At 41.6% G+C, this 21,098-nt stretch overlaps 1 protein-coding gene across 1 annotated transcript in view; it reads right to left on the reverse strand.

Moving 5' to 3' along the window:
- adamts10 (ADAM metallopeptidase with thrombospondin type 1 motif, 10) overlaps positions 1–21,098 on the reverse strand; it is a 54,101-nt gene that overhangs the window by 23,636 nt on the left and 9,367 nt on the right. Inside the window, exons 3-14 of the mRNA XM_073476584.1 lie at positions 16,474–16,613; positions 16,168–16,377; positions 12,457–12,625; positions 11,827–12,029; positions 10,881–10,964; positions 8,264–8,409; positions 7,189–7,232; positions 6,407–6,512; positions 3,090–3,236; positions 2,709–2,850; positions 1,414–1,521; positions 803–948 (exon numbers count right to left, since the gene is read on the reverse strand). Coding sequence (XP_073332685.1) covers positions 803–948; positions 1,414–1,521; positions 2,709–2,850; positions 3,090–3,236; positions 6,407–6,512; positions 7,189–7,232; positions 8,264–8,409; positions 10,881–10,964; positions 11,827–12,029; positions 12,457–12,625; positions 16,168–16,377; positions 16,474–16,613 — 1,645 coding nt within the window. The remainder of the gene's footprint in view (positions 1–802; positions 949–1,413; positions 1,522–2,708; positions 2,851–3,089; positions 3,237–6,406; positions 6,513–7,188; positions 7,233–8,263; positions 8,410–10,880; positions 10,965–11,826; positions 12,030–12,456; positions 12,626–16,167; positions 16,378–16,473; positions 16,614–21,098) is intronic.

The raw sequence follows: 21,098 nt of genomic DNA on the forward strand, positions 1-21,098 counted from the left end.
CTTCTGTATGCTGTACATCATGCATTGAAACTGATTGGAATCATTTTTCCTTTTTTGTGTAAGGTAGCACAAGGCTGAAACTACTTTTTTTTTCTTGATAGTGAAAACATTTATAAACCAACATTTTTTTTTAGGCTTTCAGTTTTAACTCAATTTTAATCATTTGGGGCAAATCCGGCCGTCAGACTTACACCGACTAAAAGTGCTTGTTTTTTGCTACTGAAACAGAAACAATTCCTAGAGAGAGAGGTTTCATAAAAAGATCCTCTTTGTAACAGGAAACAGAAGCCTCGTTCAAGTCTCGCCCTGAAATCTCAGGAGTTTTCCCAGTTGTTGCCTCGTCTAGGTTTTCAAACTCAGCTAAATATTCAGCCATGACTTTGTAAATAAATTCTTGCTGGAAGTTCCTTTATGTAAACTTTAAACTCCTCTCTTCAACTCTGACTCACGTCTCCTCCGGCACCTTCTGGCAACAACTAACCTCTTAGCGAGATTTGAGACTTCTCCTTGAGCGCGACTTTTGTTTCGGGTTACTAAAATGACCTTTTCATTCAACAAAAAGGTCTATCTTTGTAGAAATTGTTTCCATAATGTTGTCAGAAACAACCTCAGCCTGTCAGTGGCAAAAACAAGCACATGGTTGGAGTTGCCCTAAAGGATTACACTGCAGCCTTTGTAGCTGAGGTGATCCACTTGACCAATACCAAAACTTTTGCTAAGTATGAATGATTTAGACGCCAAAACATGTAAATATAGGGCCCAGATTTAAAAATATCGGGCTGGTTAAAGGTGAGTACCGTACCTGGGGCTGTCACAGTGTCTGATAGAAGAGGAGACTCCTCCTCCACACGTCCTGCTGCACTCCTCCCAGGGCGACCACAGACCCCAACCCCCGTCCACGCCCTCCGGACGAGTCCCATACACCACACACACCCGCTTGTAGCACCACTGCAGCACGAACACACATTTTTTATAGACACGTTCAGATGCAAAGAATTCACACATAAACAACGACAGCAAAACGTTTCATCACAGCAACAAGAGTGAAGTGAAGATATGTAAATGTGTAACAACACTAAGGAAGAGGCTAAAAGATAGAAAATGGTTATAATCTTGAGTAAAATACAGGACCAGCCAGGAATATAAGATATCCTGAAACCCAGAGAACATTTTTGTTACTTTGTGTTTTCAGGGTGATTTTCTTTCTGTTAAAAAGGTTGACTCTCCAAATATTTTTATTGGAAAACATTTTATCCAAACAAAACAACATCCAAGATGAGTCAGCGTGAGCTCATGTGCTGCTCTCTTTTTTTTTACTCTCGAAAGAACCAGTCCCAGATGAACATCATCAGCCATATTAAGCCCCTCTTTTACAAAGTATAATGTAAGACGAAACTAAAATTCAGTATTTACCCCTTTCTCTATGGTGTTGGTCTGACAGATGGTTCCCTCTGCAGCGGGAATGCTGCTGGTGATGCAACGATTGCTCTTGCTCATGCACCAAAGTTCACTGCAGACTTCCTGTGTGCGTGAGTGAAAGAATGAAAACAAAGGGAAGAGAGAAAAAAACAAAAGGAGGGAAACATAGCAAAGAGTCAGAGTTTCTATACAAGCACATTGTGAAGACACTGAAGCAGACACACTCTTGTTCACCCTCCTCTCTGCTCCTCTACAGCGATGCCTATAACACATGGGGGTTATGTTTTATTGTGTACATATGCTCTGACCACATAGTATTGATAATAAAGAGTCTGTAAAGCAGTCGTCTGTTCCAGATGTCCATTGGCTCTGAACCTGGCCTCATAAAAGTTGACCATGTGATAAAATGGATGCTATTCAGGGAAGATACTGCACGATGTTTCCAGTTGCTGGAGAGAACCAGAGGAACACAAATCAGGTGCAAGCAGCGAGATAAATAATGTAAATTGAGATTGTGCCTTCCAAAAGAGAAAATATTACAAACACGATGTGGAATTTCTGCCGCTAGGGGGCTCTCTATCAAAACAAAACACAAGACATCTGCCAAGTGTTGTGTGGGGTACATATAACGTTTGTTAATTAAAAGATAATTTCCCAAGTCAGGAAAGTCTCAGTTTGTCATAAAACTACTGAAACATAAGGCTATGAAAATATGTAATTATAGCCAACGATCACCAAAACCTTAAACATTGTAGAGGTTGGTCCTGTATATTAGTAGCTCACAGAACTGGAGTGTGTGGAGTTGGCGGTATTTGCGACGTGTGTGGAACAAGACGATGTAGTTCACTGAGCGTTTACCACAAAACTGTCAAACATCATACGTGTAGTTCATGGCACAACTCAAATGGGATCAAAAAAAATATTTATCTTTCTCCTTTCACCACCATACAATGTTTTTCTGAAATAAGGTCTCATGAGGTCCACCAGAAAGGTCACGACTTCGGCTCTCTATAGCCGCTGCAGCTGATCAGAGCCAGTCAGCTCTGGAGGAGAAAGCCGGGTGCGAAGCCAGACCCCCTGGAGGAATTAACATCTGGAGTCACATCTCATTGTGCTCTTCTCTGGAGTCATTAAAACAAGGATTAAAATGAGGATTTATCTTCACTACGGTTTAACAACCTGAGTGCAGCATGATGGCTATCTCAATATTGTTAAAAATATTGATGAACAAAAGGAAAAGCAAGCTGAATGATTTATGAAAAGTGGGAGAATGTCGACAGAGCACTCACCGCGTATTTACATTGTCGAGATCTGACACCGTACTGGAAGCGACACTGTTCGTCTGCGTCGTAAGCCTGACCCGGTGCTGTGGTGGGGTATACAAACTCCTGTTTGGGTGGGATGTTGTTCAGACAGGAGCCCATACCTGAGCTAAAGAAACAGCAGAGAAAAGGAGTTAGCTGATAGTAATAAATAAACAATAATTGGCGTTGGTCATTTGTTAGTAAGTAAAACAGTCAGTTTTATTGAAACATCGGCTACAAAGTGGATTTGCTTGCTGTCATCTCTCTCACCATCATAAATGTTACTCTGACATCCAATTTTTTTCCCCTCAAACCTCTAATTTCCAAAATATTTGTGGTTTGCAGATATCTGATAGGTTGACTCACTCCAGGAAGCTGGTGATGTAATCCCGGCTACAGGCGGACCAGATGAACGGGTTTGTCTTCATCGTGATGTGGTCAGCCATCAGCTTGGCAGTCTCCTGGCTGCGGGGCCCGCAGGCGTTCCCCATACCGTCATGGTTCATCCCGAACCTAAAACCCATGATGACACAGTGACACTTTGAGGTCGTGTGGATTGGTAATAATCGCTGCTGCAGGGACAAGGACGGTGGAAAAAAGATGACTGTGGATAACCGAGTGGGATCGAAAGACCAGACGTGTTGTAGAGAAGCCGGGCCAGTCAGTCTTGTTGGACAAAATAATTTAAATGAACAAACCACACAAAGGATGTAAAACCTACCCTGAATCATCAACCTGCAGGAAATATTATTAATGCCATTAAAGTGGCAGATCACCACATTATGAAAGAGTATAGTCCACTGCTGTGAATCTATGACCGGATGTTTAATCATTATCATCGAAGGACAGAGGACAGTGGTCCTCATTCAACAGCAGTTTAAGTCCAGCTGTTTTTCTATTTGGCATCAAATCAGAAACTAAATTCCACCTTTTTAACTGACTCAAATGTGAATATGTTTAAATAACAACACTATTTTTAACAAACAGAAATAAGGCTGTGACACTGCATAAGATGAGGTTTAGTTTAGAGCTGCAACGATTAGTCAATTAACTGAGAAGTGAATAGACAGACAAATTATCGGCAACTATTTTCATGAATGTGAGTATTTGCTTTACTCTTTTTATATCACTGTGAATGACATGTTATTGAGAGTCGGCCCGATGAATAGAAACTCAATTGGAAAGATGTAGTATGGGAAGCATTTGCTATTTGGGAAGGCGATGGCGAGATGTCAACCATATGCCAACGTCTTTCTAATCAGCAAACACCCCCCGCACTACGTCTTTCCAATGTAACTCACAACAACGTTGCGGTGTATGTGTGCTATTGGGGAATAGTGAAATGCCCGTCAAGTTAACATTCTCATTTAATATGATAACACTGTCAAAATATTTATTTAGAATATTGAGCAATCTTCCAGTTATCTTTGATTAATGGATTCATCGTGTTGTGTATAAAATAGCGGAAAATGTTGGGAAATGCCGGCATTAATTTCAAAGTGCCTGACTTTAAACTTTAAAATGTTTGTTTTACTATATTTGTCCAACAGTCCTAATCCCAAAGATAGTCAATTTACTTCTTCATAAGAAAGGGAAAAGAATCAAGTCCCCAACTTTTGAGAGCCAGGATCCAGAGAATGTTTGGAAATCTTTCATAGAAACAAGAATGAAACAAGAATGATGGCCTATTCATTCAAAGTGTACACCACACACTGAAAAAATGCAATTTACTGTGTAAGCCTGCAGAATAGGAAACTATCAGCTGGGGACTGAATCCACTGACAGAAATACTGAAATAACAAACTGCTGGTTATTTAAGTGCTCCATCTTCAACACCACACAGTAAAGGGATATTCACAGTGCTTTGATCCGTTTGGTGTTTCTTCCCAAGCATTCGTGTCAGACAACAATAACACTCACAGTAGCCGTGTTTGAGCCTGAAATACAAATGTCCTGAAGCTTTTCATCCCTCAGTTGAATGATTACCGTTTCAATCCCGCTGTTCTTTTCATGTGGGTGCCCTCCACCGCAGAGAGGCCTGTTTTTAATCTGATGCTGCGCTGTGATGTCAAAACAATTTATATGACAATTAAAAACAAATGTTGATTGTGTTGACGCACACGAAACAGAACAGTTAATCAGCGCACTGCGTCCAGTCATGTTGGCTAGCGAGCCTGGTGTCTGAGTACTCGAAAGCTACCTGTGTTTATCATCAGGGAGGCCGGACCCCGAAGGATCGACCATCTGTCTTCATACTTCTCAGGTTGTGTGCGGACAAAATGCAATTGGACACTCAATTACTGTGAGCGAGTACGATACTCCCCAAAAATAAACTAACTTGATGATTTTCTCAGGAAAAAAGAGAGATAAAATCCCTGTTGATTTATTGCAATTATGTCAGACGTAAAGCAAACAGGCAGATAAAATTACTTGTTACTAAGGGAGCAAATGAGTAAAACATAGTTCCCAAGTCATCCAGGGCATCCAGATATAAAAACCAGAGGCGTCTCCAGGTGCTGCACCAACCACACATGTAACTGATTCAGCGTATAAATAGTGTGACGGAAAGAAAATATACAACTATTAACACGTTCTCAACTGATGGAAATGACTCATGGTGTTAGAGATCACATACACTCTCTCTGGAGATGTGGAGATGCGATCTGAGGAGGGAGGGATCATCTCGACCAGACCGTAAGAAAAGACACATGAGACACCTCAGGGATTTTCTTCAGGGACATTTTGTGTTTCAGCCGAAAGAATGGCTGAATAATGTATTTTGTCTAAGATGTTTGACAACACTTGGTTATGAACTTCTCTTCGACAGTCTACACTTTTTTCTCTTGTGCAATGAAATTTGCACGTAAATATTTCTTTCAAACTGTTGCTTCACACCGAAGTATATCATATTAATTAGTATCATATTTGCCATCGCCTGTATTGTATGACAAAGGACACACAATTATAAATACAATGTGACAAAGGTTAATTAGGATGAGTAACCGTGATTGCTCTACCAACAGGGAACTGAAGCTGTTAAATCCACCTGAGCACTCTATAAATCCACCAGACTACTTTGATAAAAACAGTAATTTTACCTTACAGAATACTGCTGGTCTGGAGTGATGTGCGCAGGCGCCAACTCATGTGGCTGCCTTTTCAGTAGCTCGTCTGTTACGTGTCTGTTTTAGTCTTCTTGAATTTCCCTCAGGATCAATAAAGTATCTATCTATCTATCTATCTGTCTGTCTGTCTGTCTGTCTATCTGTCTCTCTATCTCTCTATCTCTCTATCTATCTATCTATCTATCTATCTATCTGGTCTACTGCTGGTCTGCCCCGATCGGCTAGTTTGTAACTTTGGTGTTTTAACATATTATTATATCTTAATGGACCAGACTGGAGCCCTGGGACAGTCAGCCGAGATGAACCCGGTGAATACGACCTCTGTCTGTCAGCAAGCCGGTCAGTGCTGGATCCGTCCCTTTATCCAGATCTGCACCAAACATTTATGAGGTCTATTCTGACTTGAGACCCATCCAACAAACCAACAAACGGACACAGGTAAAAACATAACCTCCTTGGCAGAGGCAATGACAAGTTTATTGTTTGTGTGTGTGTGTGTGTGTGTGTGTGTGTGTGTGTGTGTGTGTGTGTGTGTGTGTGTGTGTGTGTTACACTCACGTGTGTCCTATCTCATGGGCGATAGTGAAGGCCGTTCCCAGGCCAATGTCCTCATTGATGCTGCAGCTCCTCTCTGGCTCACACATCCCTCCTACAGGAGCCAGACCTGTCAGTCACACACACACAGTGTGTGTTATAGTGAGTATGTGCGCACTGGACCTTCGATTTTTGGCAGGTTAGTTCACCCAAACATGAAAATTCATGTCATTATCTACTCACCTCATTCAGATGGGAAGTCGGGTACATTGACCACAAAACATTTCATGTTGCAGCATTCTCCTAAACAACTGAAGTAGACAGGGACTTGTTATAAAATGTAAAAACAACCAAAACATTTCTCACCATGGCTCCATACAGCTCGTCCGCTGTTTTTGGAAGCCCCAAGATCCCAAACTGATTTGAAAAGACGCCGTCTGTAACGGATGATCGAGCTTGACTGCACATCTAGAGTGTAAATAACGTCTTTTCAAATCAGTTTGGGATCTCTGGGCTTCCTGAGACATGGATTTCCAAGCTATCTGGAGCCATTTTTGTTTTTCAGTTGTTTTTTAGAATAGGTCTCCGTCTACTTCACTTGTTTAGGAGAATGCTGCAACACTGTTTTGCTGTGAAGCTCCAGAAATCGGCATGGAGGTGAGTAGATAATAACTGAATTTTTTTATTTTGGATGAACTTCAGTGTGTTCAGTTCAGTGTGTGGGTTGGTTTTTAGTTGTGATGATTAAGGTCAGTGAGGGTTCTCATAATTATAGAAATACATATATGTGTTTGTGTGTGCGTTACCTAGGGTTTCACAGGGCTTGTTTTTTTGGATGCAGATGTCGTACCTGCAGATAGGTAGGAAAGTCAACCAGGCTGTTTAAAAATCATCCGGCATGTAATGCTATCACACTTACATGTGCTAACAGATGACATGCAGTATATTCACAGATGGCGACTATACAGACAGATAGCAGACAGATATAGTTTTAAAAGAACAATAGCAGGAAATCATGGACAGTCACTGTGGTGTCAACTGTCTGGACAGCTTCCATCCTCTACTTGTCGTAAAACCCCAAGTGCTCTCCCAAAGCCACCACCAAAACCACATCTCAAAAACAGACATTTATCTATCTGTTCTTCTCTTACGCCTCCTCTTACATAATTATATTCTGTTAGAAAGTATAGGAAAGTATTTGTGGCAGCTCTTGCCCGTCGACATCGCATTCAGATGACTCTGACCAAACTATGGTTGTGTTGTTTGCTGTTGCACATTCCTCAGTCAATAGCATCAGTGTTTTATCTGCTTTATATGCATCTTCCACTGTTGTCTCCATTTTCCTCCAGAAGTATAGAGAAATGACAGTTGAGAGAATGCATGGCTGTTATAATTTCTGCTCTCTTTCTTATCCTCCCAGGGTGTCTCTCTATTTTATCTGAGCTGCTTTCTTAAAAAAAATAAAAAATCTGACGTTGTCTCTCGCTCCCTCCTCATATCTCTCTTCTACGTTTTCTCTCCAGATGCTGAGCTGGGCAGAGTGGCCCCAGCTATTGTCAGCCCAGACAGGACAAGATACAGCCCAACTCTCTTGGACTTGGCTTCATGAAAACCTATGAGGATATGGGCTCGGAATGCAAGAATTCAGCTCAGAGGAAACGCTGTTTTAACCCTTCTGTGAACAGGGAAACAGACTAAACAGATTTTTTTTGCAGCAGGGTGCTGAACATACATGTGAAACCATTACTTGCCTTTCACCCAATCACTCATATTTCTTTAGTCTGAATTACTGTTACTATTTATATATGAAGAAAGCAGAACAGAGTTACAATCTTTATTGCTGATCCTTGTGTGAAAGGTTCCCCTGTTTGCATTTCTTACCTGGTGATAAGCACAGCAGTGTCGTGGTGAGCGATCCCATTGTCTGGTATGGCGTTACCGTAGCTGCTCCGGTGCTGGATGGTTTTCTGCCACTTACAGAAGCTGTCTAAAGACTTCCCTGCATGGTGGTTGATCTCTAATGTTGGCTGGATGAGAAACCAGAGAGGACATACAGGGTCAAAGGCGCATTTGGAAAATAGACGTATGATTTAAAATCTAAAATTCCAGCAATTTCTTATTTTTGCAAAGCTAACTGATTTACAGGTCCAGTGTATATGATTAAGTGGCATCTAGCAGTGAGGCTGAAGATTGCAAACAACTCAAATTTGGAAAGTCTAGAAGAGCCGCACGATTAAATTATTTAATCCACATTCAAGTTAGCCGGGCGCTAAACTGGAATTTAGCCAGCTCGGTCACACGCTCTATGGACCGCACAACACAGAGGATCCGGGGTTTTTCATAGCTAGGAAGCTTTTTTGGCATCAAAATGCCGCTGAGCAGCTTTCATAGGAATGAACGGGGCTCCGCCTCCAACGCTTTGTCCAGATTTAATATAACGTCTTTGGCATTGATACTGGATACATAGCTCATTCTAAGGTAACAAAAACATGATGGCTCTTATTTTCAGGTGAATATACGCGAATGAAAACAATTATGAATAGTATGTCCAGTTTTTGCCCTTAAATTCCCCTTAATCCTACACACTTGACCTTTATTATTATAAGGTCACTCCAGTGTCAACAAAGGGGAGATTTCAACAATCAGGTGATAGGCCTGACAATGCTGTGATAAGCCAGACCCAGTCTTCCTGTATTGCAGCATTTCAGGCTTGTTTTCCACCCTAGTATGTTATTCTTTTTCTCCTATGAAAACCCCATATCTCCAAAGAGTCAACTTTTTTTAAGCGAAGGAAAAAGTGCTGTTTTCATCTTCTTGACTCATTTTTTTTCAGATAATCTTAAGATGTTTTCATTAGTATAAGAAGCAGGATTATTTTCCTAATACATAAAAAAAATCACCAGATTTGGAGCTACATGGTTTACACTGGACAGCAGCTTCATTAGGCTGTAAATAATGGTGAGGCAGGATTACAGCGAGGGTGCTTTCTAGTATTATGAGAGTGCAGAGAGGAGAAGGAGAGGAGGGAGTGCTCTGCCGCTGGCCACAGCTGGCGAGAACTCGTAACCCAGGAATGCATGTGGTGACATAACTAGTAATTGTCTCATCCCACAGTCCCTCGTTTCTGGGCCCACTGCTGGCCTGATTTTATTTTCCAGGGGCAGCTTGCCGTTTTCAGACCTGGAAAGCGGCAGCAGAGCCACTCGCCGAGACTACTCTCAATCCTGTCCCAACCTCAACCTCAACAGTCCGTGGAGAAAGAATAACAACACTAATACTGCCCGCCGCTAATGATCCTAACATTTACCTCTCTACTCTGTCAGATGACAAACACATCCGAGCGGTTAATTATGGAGCTAATTTTGAAGCAGTATGAATAGAATGAATCATAAATGTTCCCTAATAGGACAGCTATGGAGGAAACCTCAAAGCCACACTGTGATGCCACTTTAATTCAGTATGATTCATTTGTCAGATTGCTAGAAGGTCAGCGATGGAGCTGGCTGTACCGTCTCAACCCATGCTGTTAATGGCAGCCTAATAAAGTCAGTTACTGGGCAGTCAGATGGCCCAGTCATCTCCTGTGCTATGCTGGTAAGGTCATGCACTTTTCATGAGCTGAACCCCTGCCTTGTGGTCAGGTGGGGATTCAAACTCAGCGCCCTTTCTACCCTCCGTTCACTCACTCACAGTATATCATACAACAAGAGTCTGCAGCCACGCTAGCAGCTTTGTGAGGCCGTACGAAGCAGTGCTCGAGCTAAATACTATTCGTGCCTTACATTTGAACTGGGAAGTTGGAATTTCTGAGATCCCAGTCGGAAATTTCACCTGGAACGCTTCCTAAAGCTGGACTTCTGACTTGCGAAGTCGGAAGAACATCACTAATGCTGTATTGCTGTATTATTACTTCATCATTTTATCCTATTAGACATATGTCTAAAATTGAAACAAGGCATTTCTGAGATTTCTTTGTAAAGTGTTTCTGTTGAGAAACATCCTTACCCTAACCCTGACTTTGTAGTTGCCATTTCCTTTCCATTCAGCTGATTTGTGCTTGAAATTCTCTGCAAGCATGCCGTACGAGCTTCGATGAATCAGGCAAATTTGTATCCTGAGGCAGATTTAGATGCTGACGTTTTTTGCATCAGTCTCCGAATCTAACTTCAAGCTTTTCTACACCCTGGATGTGAGTCATAGCAACGATCAGAGAGGTCGCTGTTCACTACATGAACCAATGGGACAGTCACAAAGCAGCTCTGTCTGACAGGTACAACAACCCCCCTCATATCCTGCCTTTCCCACCTTTCCTCGCCCATCTCCCTCTTCCTTGACTTCTTACAAGCCCTCGTCTCTTTCATTACAGCCAAGACCCACTACATGCTTACAGTCCACCGGGAGTGGTGGAGGAAAAGACACTTAAGCCAATAATTTGACCCAAACAAGGAGCTCATAGATGCTGTGCAACACACAAGAGTGGCTGACAAAAAGTATTTACCTGGTCTTCCATGAGCAGGATTAGCCGCGTCACCACAATGTTGACTGCATTCCCCAGGCTAGAATCCTGGAACAGTTTGGCAACCTGACCTCCAGGGAAACAAGAAAAGACCAGTCTTAAAAACAGCTGATACAGCAGTGGAGCACATTACACTAGAGCTGACACAACACTAGAAATAGACACAGGAGAAAACCCTCATAAATTAAAGTTTGTAACGGCAAGAAAAGCTCACACTTCATTTACAAAGCCGACTTGTCTGACGGTATGCAAAGAGCATCAGAGGTGCTGATGATTATTAAAGAGATAAAGAACCAACACTAATAAAAAAGGACCACAGTTAAAACCACTACTAGCACTTAAGCTGCACTGAGACACTTGTCATTACAGGTGTCTGGTGTAATTTGGCCCACTTTGCTCCAGACCACGGAACAGATGCCATTGGTTTGTGTGATTCTGTAACACTCCGGATGCAGCCTGCTTTGTAACAATAGCAGCTGACCAACCCTTCATTAAATACATTCCTGACATGTGTGTGTATAGGTTTAAAGTGATTAACTACGTGTGAAGTGATCCCCAGTGACAGAAACAGAACAGATGATGACATACAACCTAAGACCGTCTGACTGAAACATGTGGCCAGCCCTCAGGGGAAATCAAAACAGGTCTACACATTTGTTTTCTTTCTGTCTCTAAGCATGTTTAATACTACTATTTCAAACTAATTTGGGGTTTTTGACACATTTTTGTACAAACAAGTTCATGAGAAACTAGTTTCTGTCACTGTAGACATGATTTGCTGTTGGATCGCTGCTCAAAGCTTAGAAAAGAAAAGCTAAATGACTCCAACACACATGAGAAATCTTCTTGTTTCTTTCATCTAGATTTACTCCAAAAGAAAGTGGTTTCACACATTGTGCACATGCATCTTTTGTGTTGTGAAACTTACAATATTCATGACAGCCAGGATGTACTGCTCGATGTCTCTGCGACCATGGTAACCCACCATCATCTTGTCTGCCACCACCAGCGTCTCTACGTAGCGCTCCCGGCTGACTGAGCGCTTCAGAGGCAGCTGGCCGCGACCGACGTGATGAGGAGGCGTTTTCAGAGTTCGCTGCCACCATGAAGCGCCTTTCATTGGCTTCTCGTCTGAGGAAGGTCGCACACATTTACGTTTCAGGAGAAAGAGGAAACCCACAAAAGCACAGCAGCAATCACTCAATGTGCATTTTTTTTATTTGTTGTAACTGAACAAGATATCACCGATGATCGTCTGAAACACTTTCCCAAACAGGATGATGCCTAAACACACCTTTCATGAATACAGAGCAGGATAAGATTTACAAAGTGAGATGTTTTTTGAAACATGAATCTGTCAAAAGATGCTTTTCTGAACATATTTCTGCTTTTTCAGCAACGCCCTGTAACACAGACTCAGTCACACCCAATCACAACTGGGAACTTAGGCACAACCACAATCTTCTGCTGCTGGCTGCTAATCAACCTGAGGTAGTTTACTCCTCCAGTCTGGACCAAACTGCTGCTACTAAAAAGACGAGAATATCTCTCCTCTCACCAATGACTCCGCAGGATTGGCCCTTGTACTGATGGCGGAGCGATGACCGCTTGTAAACCACATGGGGGCGCCCCTCTGCTCTCTCCCCCCTCTCTGTCCTGGTCTGGTTATCTGGTGAGACAAGGGGTTCAATCAGGTACTCCTCTCCCCCTGCAACAATCACCCCCTGCTGCAGAGAGACAGATGTGTAGAATAGAACAGAATAGAATAACAGGAATCATTGCTTTCAAGATACAAAAATCACAAACGGATGGTCTGAATTTTAACCAAAACATGTTAATAAATCAAAAAACACAGCCCAAAATACAGATAAAGTCCAATGCTCCATCACCGATACGACTAAAATCACGTATTCTCTATGTGTTGACAGACAGGAATGACAACAGAGTAGGTAGGGTTAGTTAATGTCAGGCAGGAGTGAATCAGAGGCCCTCTGAGGGATCCTGATGCTAATGGTTCAGAACACTGACAGCTGGAGAGGAGGGGGCTTCATAACAACCTCCGAGCTTCAACTGCAGCACATTTTGAGCTCAGTGTTTCGTCTTGTGTCAGTTTATGCTTCATTTATGATCACAGTCCATGTGGTTTAGTTCTCAGTATTGATCAGGGAGCATCACAGTTGGAGAATTCACTGCCCATGTTTAAAGGTGCACTATGTAATTTTGAGGAAGAAATTTTAGTCATAAGAGAAAGATCTTCACTGAAAGATTTTTATGCCTAAACAAAACTCATGACTGAATAACCTGAATAAAACTGACCTTAAAGGACAACACAGTTTCATACTGATTTACTTTGTTTATATTTGGCGGACCCTGCCACCTTTCTAGCTTCAAACAGTTCCTCTGAGAACAGCTTGTTTATTCAGTTATGAAAAAGATAAATATTTCTGAGTTTGTATTATTACCTAATTAATATTGTAAATATTTAATATTCAAAGAGTTTGAATTTCTTGTCCAAAACTAGATAGTGCCCCTTTAATGTGTCTAAAGCCACAGTGAAATCCGAGACAAAAGCTTTTGTTCCACAACAATCATCGACTTTAAATTGTGGTTGTAATACTAAATAACACAAGCTCTTAGAAAAGAAATACACAACGACGCAGTAGAGGATAAGTTCACCCGAAAATGAAAATTCAGCTATTATCTACTCACCTTCATGCTGGTGAAGTTTCGTCATCTACAAAACATTTCTGGAGCTTCAAAACAGTGTTGCAGCTTTCTCCTCAACAACTGAAGTAGATGGGGACTTGTTTTAAAATGTAAAAAAACAACCAAAGCCCAAAATAATTCAAAAATATGTTAGTTGCACCCTCCGTCAAGCTTGAGCACCCACTGCAAGTCCCCGCCTACTTCAGTTGTTTATGAGGAAAATGCTGCAAGGTTGTTTTGCTGTGAAGCTCAAGAAATGTTTTGTGGACGACAAAACTTCACCTGACTTTCCATTGGCAAAGAGGCAAGTATCATTTTTGGGTGAACTTATCCTTTAATATGTGACAATCTTGCAGCTGTCCTCCTCAAGCTTGAAGTAAAGAACAGACACCCCCTCAAATATCAGACAGAGATGAAGACATTATTTACTAAAAATAGAACATGTAAAAACTAAGAACTTATAACTGTAATAACAAGAAATGTAAAAGATAGTAAAGCACTGACAAATATTACACTGTTAGATTAGACATTTATATTTGGAATCTTCTAGTTTTCTCTTTTTTTGAGAATTGCTTAAAATTCCTCCCATGTACAGCAGCATTTGTAATTATATTTCAGGTTACATTTGTTGACATTTATCACAATGTTAGCAGTTGTAAAACCCTTAATGAGAAATAATAGATGCAGCTCTTTGGCATTAACATCGACATTACGGTACAATAATATGCCACATGTCACCATCAGAACTATCTCAGATAGGGCTGCATGATATGATAAAACAAGTCATACTGCGATTATTTTGACAGATAATTTGACTGTGATATGATTCACGATTCATGGGAATGATCATTTTTGCATCACAATTGTCATTTTCACTGAAAACAACATTTGATGGGATCCAAACAAACACAATTCTACCTTAACAAAAAATGCAATGCAATGTTGGATTATATTTCAGCCCCAATCTCAGGCTATCTAACAACTGTTCAGTGAATAAATGAAACTCATTTTATAATTTGAGATACTTTTATATCAGAGCTGCAAGCCCAACATTATCGTCCTCGCTCAGTGGTCAGACTGTCCCACTGTCCCCCCTTACAGGGGTTCTGTGTTGCCAACTGTCGGCCCATCAGAGGAAAGGATCAGGACCCCACAGACAAACACACGTGAGAGCATGAAAGAGTGAATGGGAGCGAGAAAAATGAGAGAGTGAGACAGAGAGCGATACACTAACACTTCCTTTGATTCTGCTCAGATGTGTTGGCAGCGGCCAGAGCGAGTGTCTCCCTTCGGCTCACTGCGGCAGCTTTCAAAGTGGCTTTAATCTCATAATAAAGTTAGTGATGCTCCCCTGGACACACAGCCCGCTCGCTGGTGAATGTGCTCATGCTGGTCTGACCAACAGTAATTACGTGTGCAGCTTATTAACGCTTTGTGAACACATCTAATCCTCAGCTGTGTAAACAACTGTTATTGTGGAGCCTGCTGTTTGTAGTGAGAGGATACACATACAAAGTGCTGTGAATGCAGCAAAATGATTTCAGCCAACGAAGTGATGCATCACAATTAAGTGATCCAGTCATTCAGAGATGAACTAACTTTGATCTCTTCACAAGCAGATGACTTCATGAGAATGGGCAATAAATTAAAAGGAATTACTTTACTAAGTGGTAAACAAGACCACTGTGGTAAGCTGTCAAAATTTCCAGATGATTAAAGATTATTAAAAGGTTCAGTTAGTTTTTCACTGCTTCCCATAACTCGCCCTGTTGACCACACTTCCAGTTAATCATCTCCCAGTAAACAGCACCAAGAGAGCATGCCAGAACTTGATGCATTTTGGGTTGAACTGTGAAGGTTACACTTCAAACAAAGTACTTACTGGACTGTCTAACAGCACCTCCCTACATCCTCCCCATGTTGGAATAGGAGGGCTTTTTGTACCTTTCCTAAATTATACTCTCTTTATGCAGTGATTGGTCAGGCGTCCAGAGCTGAGAACATAAACAGGGTTTGCGCTTCTCTGTCAAGCTCTCTTTTTTCTCTCATCGCACAACTACTTCCGTCACTTTTGTGCAGTTGAGTACAACTGACTGCAACACCATGAATGCCTTTCAGGAGGGACAATGGGAAAGTATGCTATGTAAAATTCACTGAGTCTTGCCTCTCTATCTAGGACGGCCACCTACAAATTAGAGCTGCAACGATAACTCGATTGAAAGGAAATAAATCGATTAATTGTTTCAGTCATTCATCAAGCAAAAATAGTATTCTACACATGGTCAATTATCTGTAGGGACAGAAACAAAAAAAGAAATAAAGCAGCTTTTTTTGCTGTCTATCACTGCCTTTCATTCAGGTCATTTCAGTTTCCGAGGACCACACCGGTTGGTCTGGGCAAAGGTTAATGCCGGCTTGAGTACTTAAGGTTTGTTAAAATTTCATGCTTTGATGTCCAAAATCAAGCATTACTGATCCCTTATTTGCTGAGCCAGCGCTGCTGCTGCTGCTGACCTTACTGGCCGTATTAGATGTGGATTAGACTTGAAGGTTTCGGTCTTACCAGGCCGTTACAGTTGCTCAGGGCCACTTTGCTTGAGTGTGGCTGGTCTTGGAGGTGTCCTACATACTGGCAATGGGGAGAGTAAGGGTGACTCCAGGCTAATCGACCTCTCTTCCAGTACTCCACCCTGAACTGCCGGGACAGCAGGCCTCCCTGCAGTGTTAGGTTCATCAGGAAGTTGTTACGGGACGTGGAGAGTTGGTAGAAGAGCTGAGAGATAGAAAAGAGAGAGAGCTCAGCTTATAAGAAAAAACAGACAAAAGAAGATTAAAAAATAAAAGGAAACAATTTCAAAAAGCATAATACAGAGTCAGGCAGTCTGTCCTCAGTGCTACGTCTTCTTCTTTGGTGGTGTTGAGGCGTTTCTTCGTCCAGCGTCTCACCATTAGGTCCTACACGTACTGGGATGGCGATCTCATACTGGCCTAGACTGGACAGGAAAGCAGCTAGAAGAAGGGAAATACAGAAAAAAAAAACAAGAAAAACAGAGTTAACTTAATAAAGCCAAAATTCATCTTTATCTAAGTGACTGTGATTAAAAACAGTTGAGGATTTGGGAGTTGCTTATTTTGAATAAGGCTATGGGGCTCTTTATTGAGAGAGTAACCCAGTTGGCAAAGAGAAACTTGCAGGCTTTTTGGCCCATTACTGACAAGGTCCCTCCACTCCAAGAACCCCCTCCTGCATGAGGCCAAAGGGATGTTGCCATGGTTACACTGAAACTGTATACTTCCTGTCTGTCCCAGTCTGTGCCGGGGCCTGGTAGAGATTTATTGTCCAAACACACACGGCTCCAAACAGCCAACGTCAGCTAACGAACGGGGAAAAGGTCACCGGCAAATGAGTCCAGTTTTCATCAAACCTTTGGCCTCGATTGGTGGAGAAGCAGCCCCTTCCCACACAGAGTAAATACCCAGAGATCAGAGTTCCCTGGTACAGATTTGGAGAGCTCTGTACCGGGAAAAACCACTCTGTGAGCAGCAGATAGGTCTGGCTTGAATAAACAGCAAGCACAGTTACAAATGCTGCCTTCACATGGAACTCATGAGGTTGTACTGCATGTTCAACACTGGATGTTTAGTACAAAATATGTTCAGCTGCTGGTTTCAGTCATGAAAACAAAAATGGACAGTGCTTTGTTTCTTTTACAAAAAGGGTGAATGAGTCAGTGTTTGTTACATTATAATTTCACATCTAATTGTCTTCTCTCACTATGTAGATGCACAGCTATGGAGCAAAACACACTTCTGTAACGACTTAAGAAGGCAGGATGTAAAGTTTTCGCTGAAAGTAAAATGTATCTGGAAAAAAACACAAACAGCTCCATGATAGTGGTAACAAATTAGAAGCAGGCCTCTAATTCCCTCCCAGTGTTGTCCTGCTTTTCCTCATTACCTGAACTCCACACCCACCTGCACACCTGCTCACAACTTCCTCATTAGCTGTCATAAACTACTTTAGTAAACTTTGCTTCAAGCTCCCCGTTCTATCTGTGAGTAATGCAGCATGTCATCTGCAAAGCAACTAGGAACTGAAGTTATCAAACTAATATAGTGGAGTGAAAAGTAGAGTATTTGCCTCCAAATGTGGTGGAGTGGAAGGCTAACATGGCAGAAAATGGAAATACTCAAGTACAAGTATGTCAAAATCGTACTTAAGTACAGTGCTTGAGTAAATGTGCTTAGTTACATTCCACCACTGCAAATAAGTAATTTATTTTAGGTTTTTTTTGTCTTCAGCTATATGACACATTGTGAGATCTAGAGCTATTAAAAACATTCCCACTTACAAAGTCAAGAAACCACACCAATGACTGGTTCAAACAGCCTCGCAATGGACACTTAAAGGCACCAAGACAACGTCAGCACTATTTCACAAAACTTGTTGAAAACTATTAACTTCCTAAAAGAGCTCTGAGCTGTTTCCCACAACAGATCCATCCTGCTCCCACAAACCATAGCAAGTAATCAGGCAGGTGGTATTAACATTACCTTTGAAGCACAGGAAAAGCTCCTAGAGAGAAAATGAAGGCAGGGTGTCAATAAAGTAGAAATAACTCACCTCCAAGGAGGAAATTAAGGAGACCTCACACAGAATAAACTGTACACTAATGAAAACCAGTGAAACAAATTAGTTTGTAGTTTGAACTAAAAAGTTTGAGCGGAAGTGTTTGTCTCTGCAGGATTTCCAACATATCACGCTCAGTGTCTCCTCCTTACCACAGGACATATGTAGTTCCTGTAGATACTTAATTAATAATTCATTTTAAATATTCACATCATCACCTCCCCGTTTCTCTGATGGTTTATGTTGTTTCCCGTAACAGACACACACCAGATGTTCAGAGAAACTATATTATTGAAACTAAACACTGTACGTGATGTGGAGTGTCAATCACATCTCAAAGTTTACTTACATCAGAGCAAACATATCAATGGTTTTGCAGCTGTCTAGTTTTGAGAAGATAGATGAGGAATGCCTTTATCCTTAAACGGTTAGGGAACTGAGCGAATTGCGACCTTGCAGAAGCTGATTAAATTGTTAAGTAGACATCAAAGCAAAAAGAGCAAGCTGACAGCGGAAACCCACTTGCTAAATTTAACAAGAGACACTCCCAAAAAGGGCTTCATACAGAAGCTTCTGTGCTGATAAATACACCCATCCACCCATGAGCGGGGGATCACACTCCTTTCTGTTATCATCAAATGAAAATAGTGGAAGGAAATACTCTGGATGGGAAACTGTCCCTCCCTTCATCCCAGACACACCTTCATAGCACCTCAGGATTGACGCTGCTCTGCCTCGTTTGAAATAACTGCTACAAGAGCTGGTGAAATAATGAAATGTGCTCACTTGTTGATGGCTCAATCCCATTCCAATTTTTACCCCTCATTTTTGATTGCCCCCTTGCCCCTCAGAACAAAGTTACAAGGGGTAATGGTTGAAATCTCCCTACATTTACATTATCAGTTGTCGTCGATGGTGTTTATGTAAACAGACATGACTATTTCCAGTATGCCGTCTTTATCTGGATGATTTGATTTCTCTTGCATTACTTCACCGATCCACAGTAACAACAACAGATGAGTTAAATTTTGGGCATCACAGGCCAACAAAGTGGGAAATGCAATATTGAAATGTGCCAAAATGTGGTACTGTCATGCACAATTCAGCAATAACGATATAACTTTAGCTAGTGACTGACAATGGTGAGATGTCTCCACAGAGCCGAAAGGAAACTAAAAGACAACACCCACCCCAACCACAGTCTATTCACCCTGCTGCCATCTGGCAAAAAATACAAAAGTGTCTGCTGCCGTACCACCAGACTATGGAGCAGCTTCATTCCCACGGCCATGAGACCACTGAACTCATCCTCAACACTGAAGGACACAAGGACTTTAAACATTATTTAGTTTTTAAACACTTGTTTAAAAAATTACAATAAATGTACCTTGTACCTTGTAGATAGCAAGTTAGCTACCAAGACATCAGCAAACTAGAAGCGATTGTAAGAAAAGGGCCATAATACATAGAAACAACAGAGAGTTCACATAACCCTCGGTTTGAAGTGTGCCTCGGAAAGACCTCCATTTGGGGGCCATGAAGCCGTAACACTTCACCCTACCCCTCTATCCCACCAAGACTTGGGACACCCTACATGAACATACAAAATGGCGGGGTAGGGCGCGGGGGTGTATAAGGATTGGGCCTATATATGCCTAAAGTAAAATACTTTTGTATCCTTCCAGATGACGAGGTAGTGGCAGTTGATAAACCTTTCGGAAGCCCGCCAAAGAAAGCCCGCTACTGGATTTCTACAGGAGCACAGTTGAAACCATCCTGATGAACAGCGTCACAGCGTGGTATGCCAGCTGCACAGTCACCGGCGGCCCAGCGCATTGTCGGGATGGAGCTCCCTCCACTGGACAACATATATGCCAACAAAATTGGAAAGAAAGCTAGCAGTATAATGAGAGATAGCACACACCCCGCCCACTCACTGTTTGACGTTTCAGGACAATAAAATCCAGAACAGGTCGGCTGAAAAACAGCTTCTATCCAAGAACTGTGGCCTCCATCACTCCCCTCCAAAAGAACAGCTACTAACAAACTTCACTGGAGACACTTTGCACTGATGTTACTTTTAATTACTGATGCTGCTTCGACTTATTTATTGGTTTTCTGTTCTATTTATAAGCTTTTGTCTATTTGTCTTTATTCTACATTCTGTTTACTGTTACATGTCTTTTATTTTATTTTATTTTACTGCAGAAAGAATGCCAAACAAAGTTTCATTGTACCGAGGTATAATGACAATAAAGAAATCCTGAATCTTAATCTGTTCAAGACTTTTCTTAAAATGAGTTCTTGCTCCTCTAAAGACCGTGGTGCACACGAGTGATGGTACTACTGGTACTATGAAAGATATGAGCAGCTACCAGAATGAGGTTTGTGCTATGCCACATCTAAATAAAAAAAATTGGAAATGGACATTTTAATGCTGCAATATACAAAGATATTAGTGTGCTTTCAACTTTGTGAAAGCTGTTTGGAGAAGATCCTTGTCTGTTTCACCATAACAACGTCCCAGTGCACAAAGCCAGGCTCATAAAGAAATGTTTTTTCCAGGTTTGGTGTGGAGAAACTTAATTGGCCTGCACAGAGTGCTGACCTCAACCCCACCCAACACCTTTGGAATTAGCTGGAATGCCGACTGTGAGCCAGACCTTATCGCCCAACATCAGTGGCCCACCTCACTAATACTTCTGTGGCAGAATGAGAGAAAATCCCTGCAGCTAGGATCAAATGCCTTGTGGAAGTGTATACTGTGTAACAATACATGAATTTTCTGTATACTTAAAAAGGAACAGACTCCATGCCTTGACCATGGTTGTTCTTTCATAACACATCAACAAAGAGAGAAAAGT

This window comes from Pagrus major, chromosome 11 (genome assembly GCF_040436345.1).
Source record: "Pagrus major chromosome 11, Pma_NU_1.0".
NCBI lineage: Eukaryota > Metazoa > Chordata > Actinopteri > Spariformes > Sparidae > Pagrus > Pagrus major.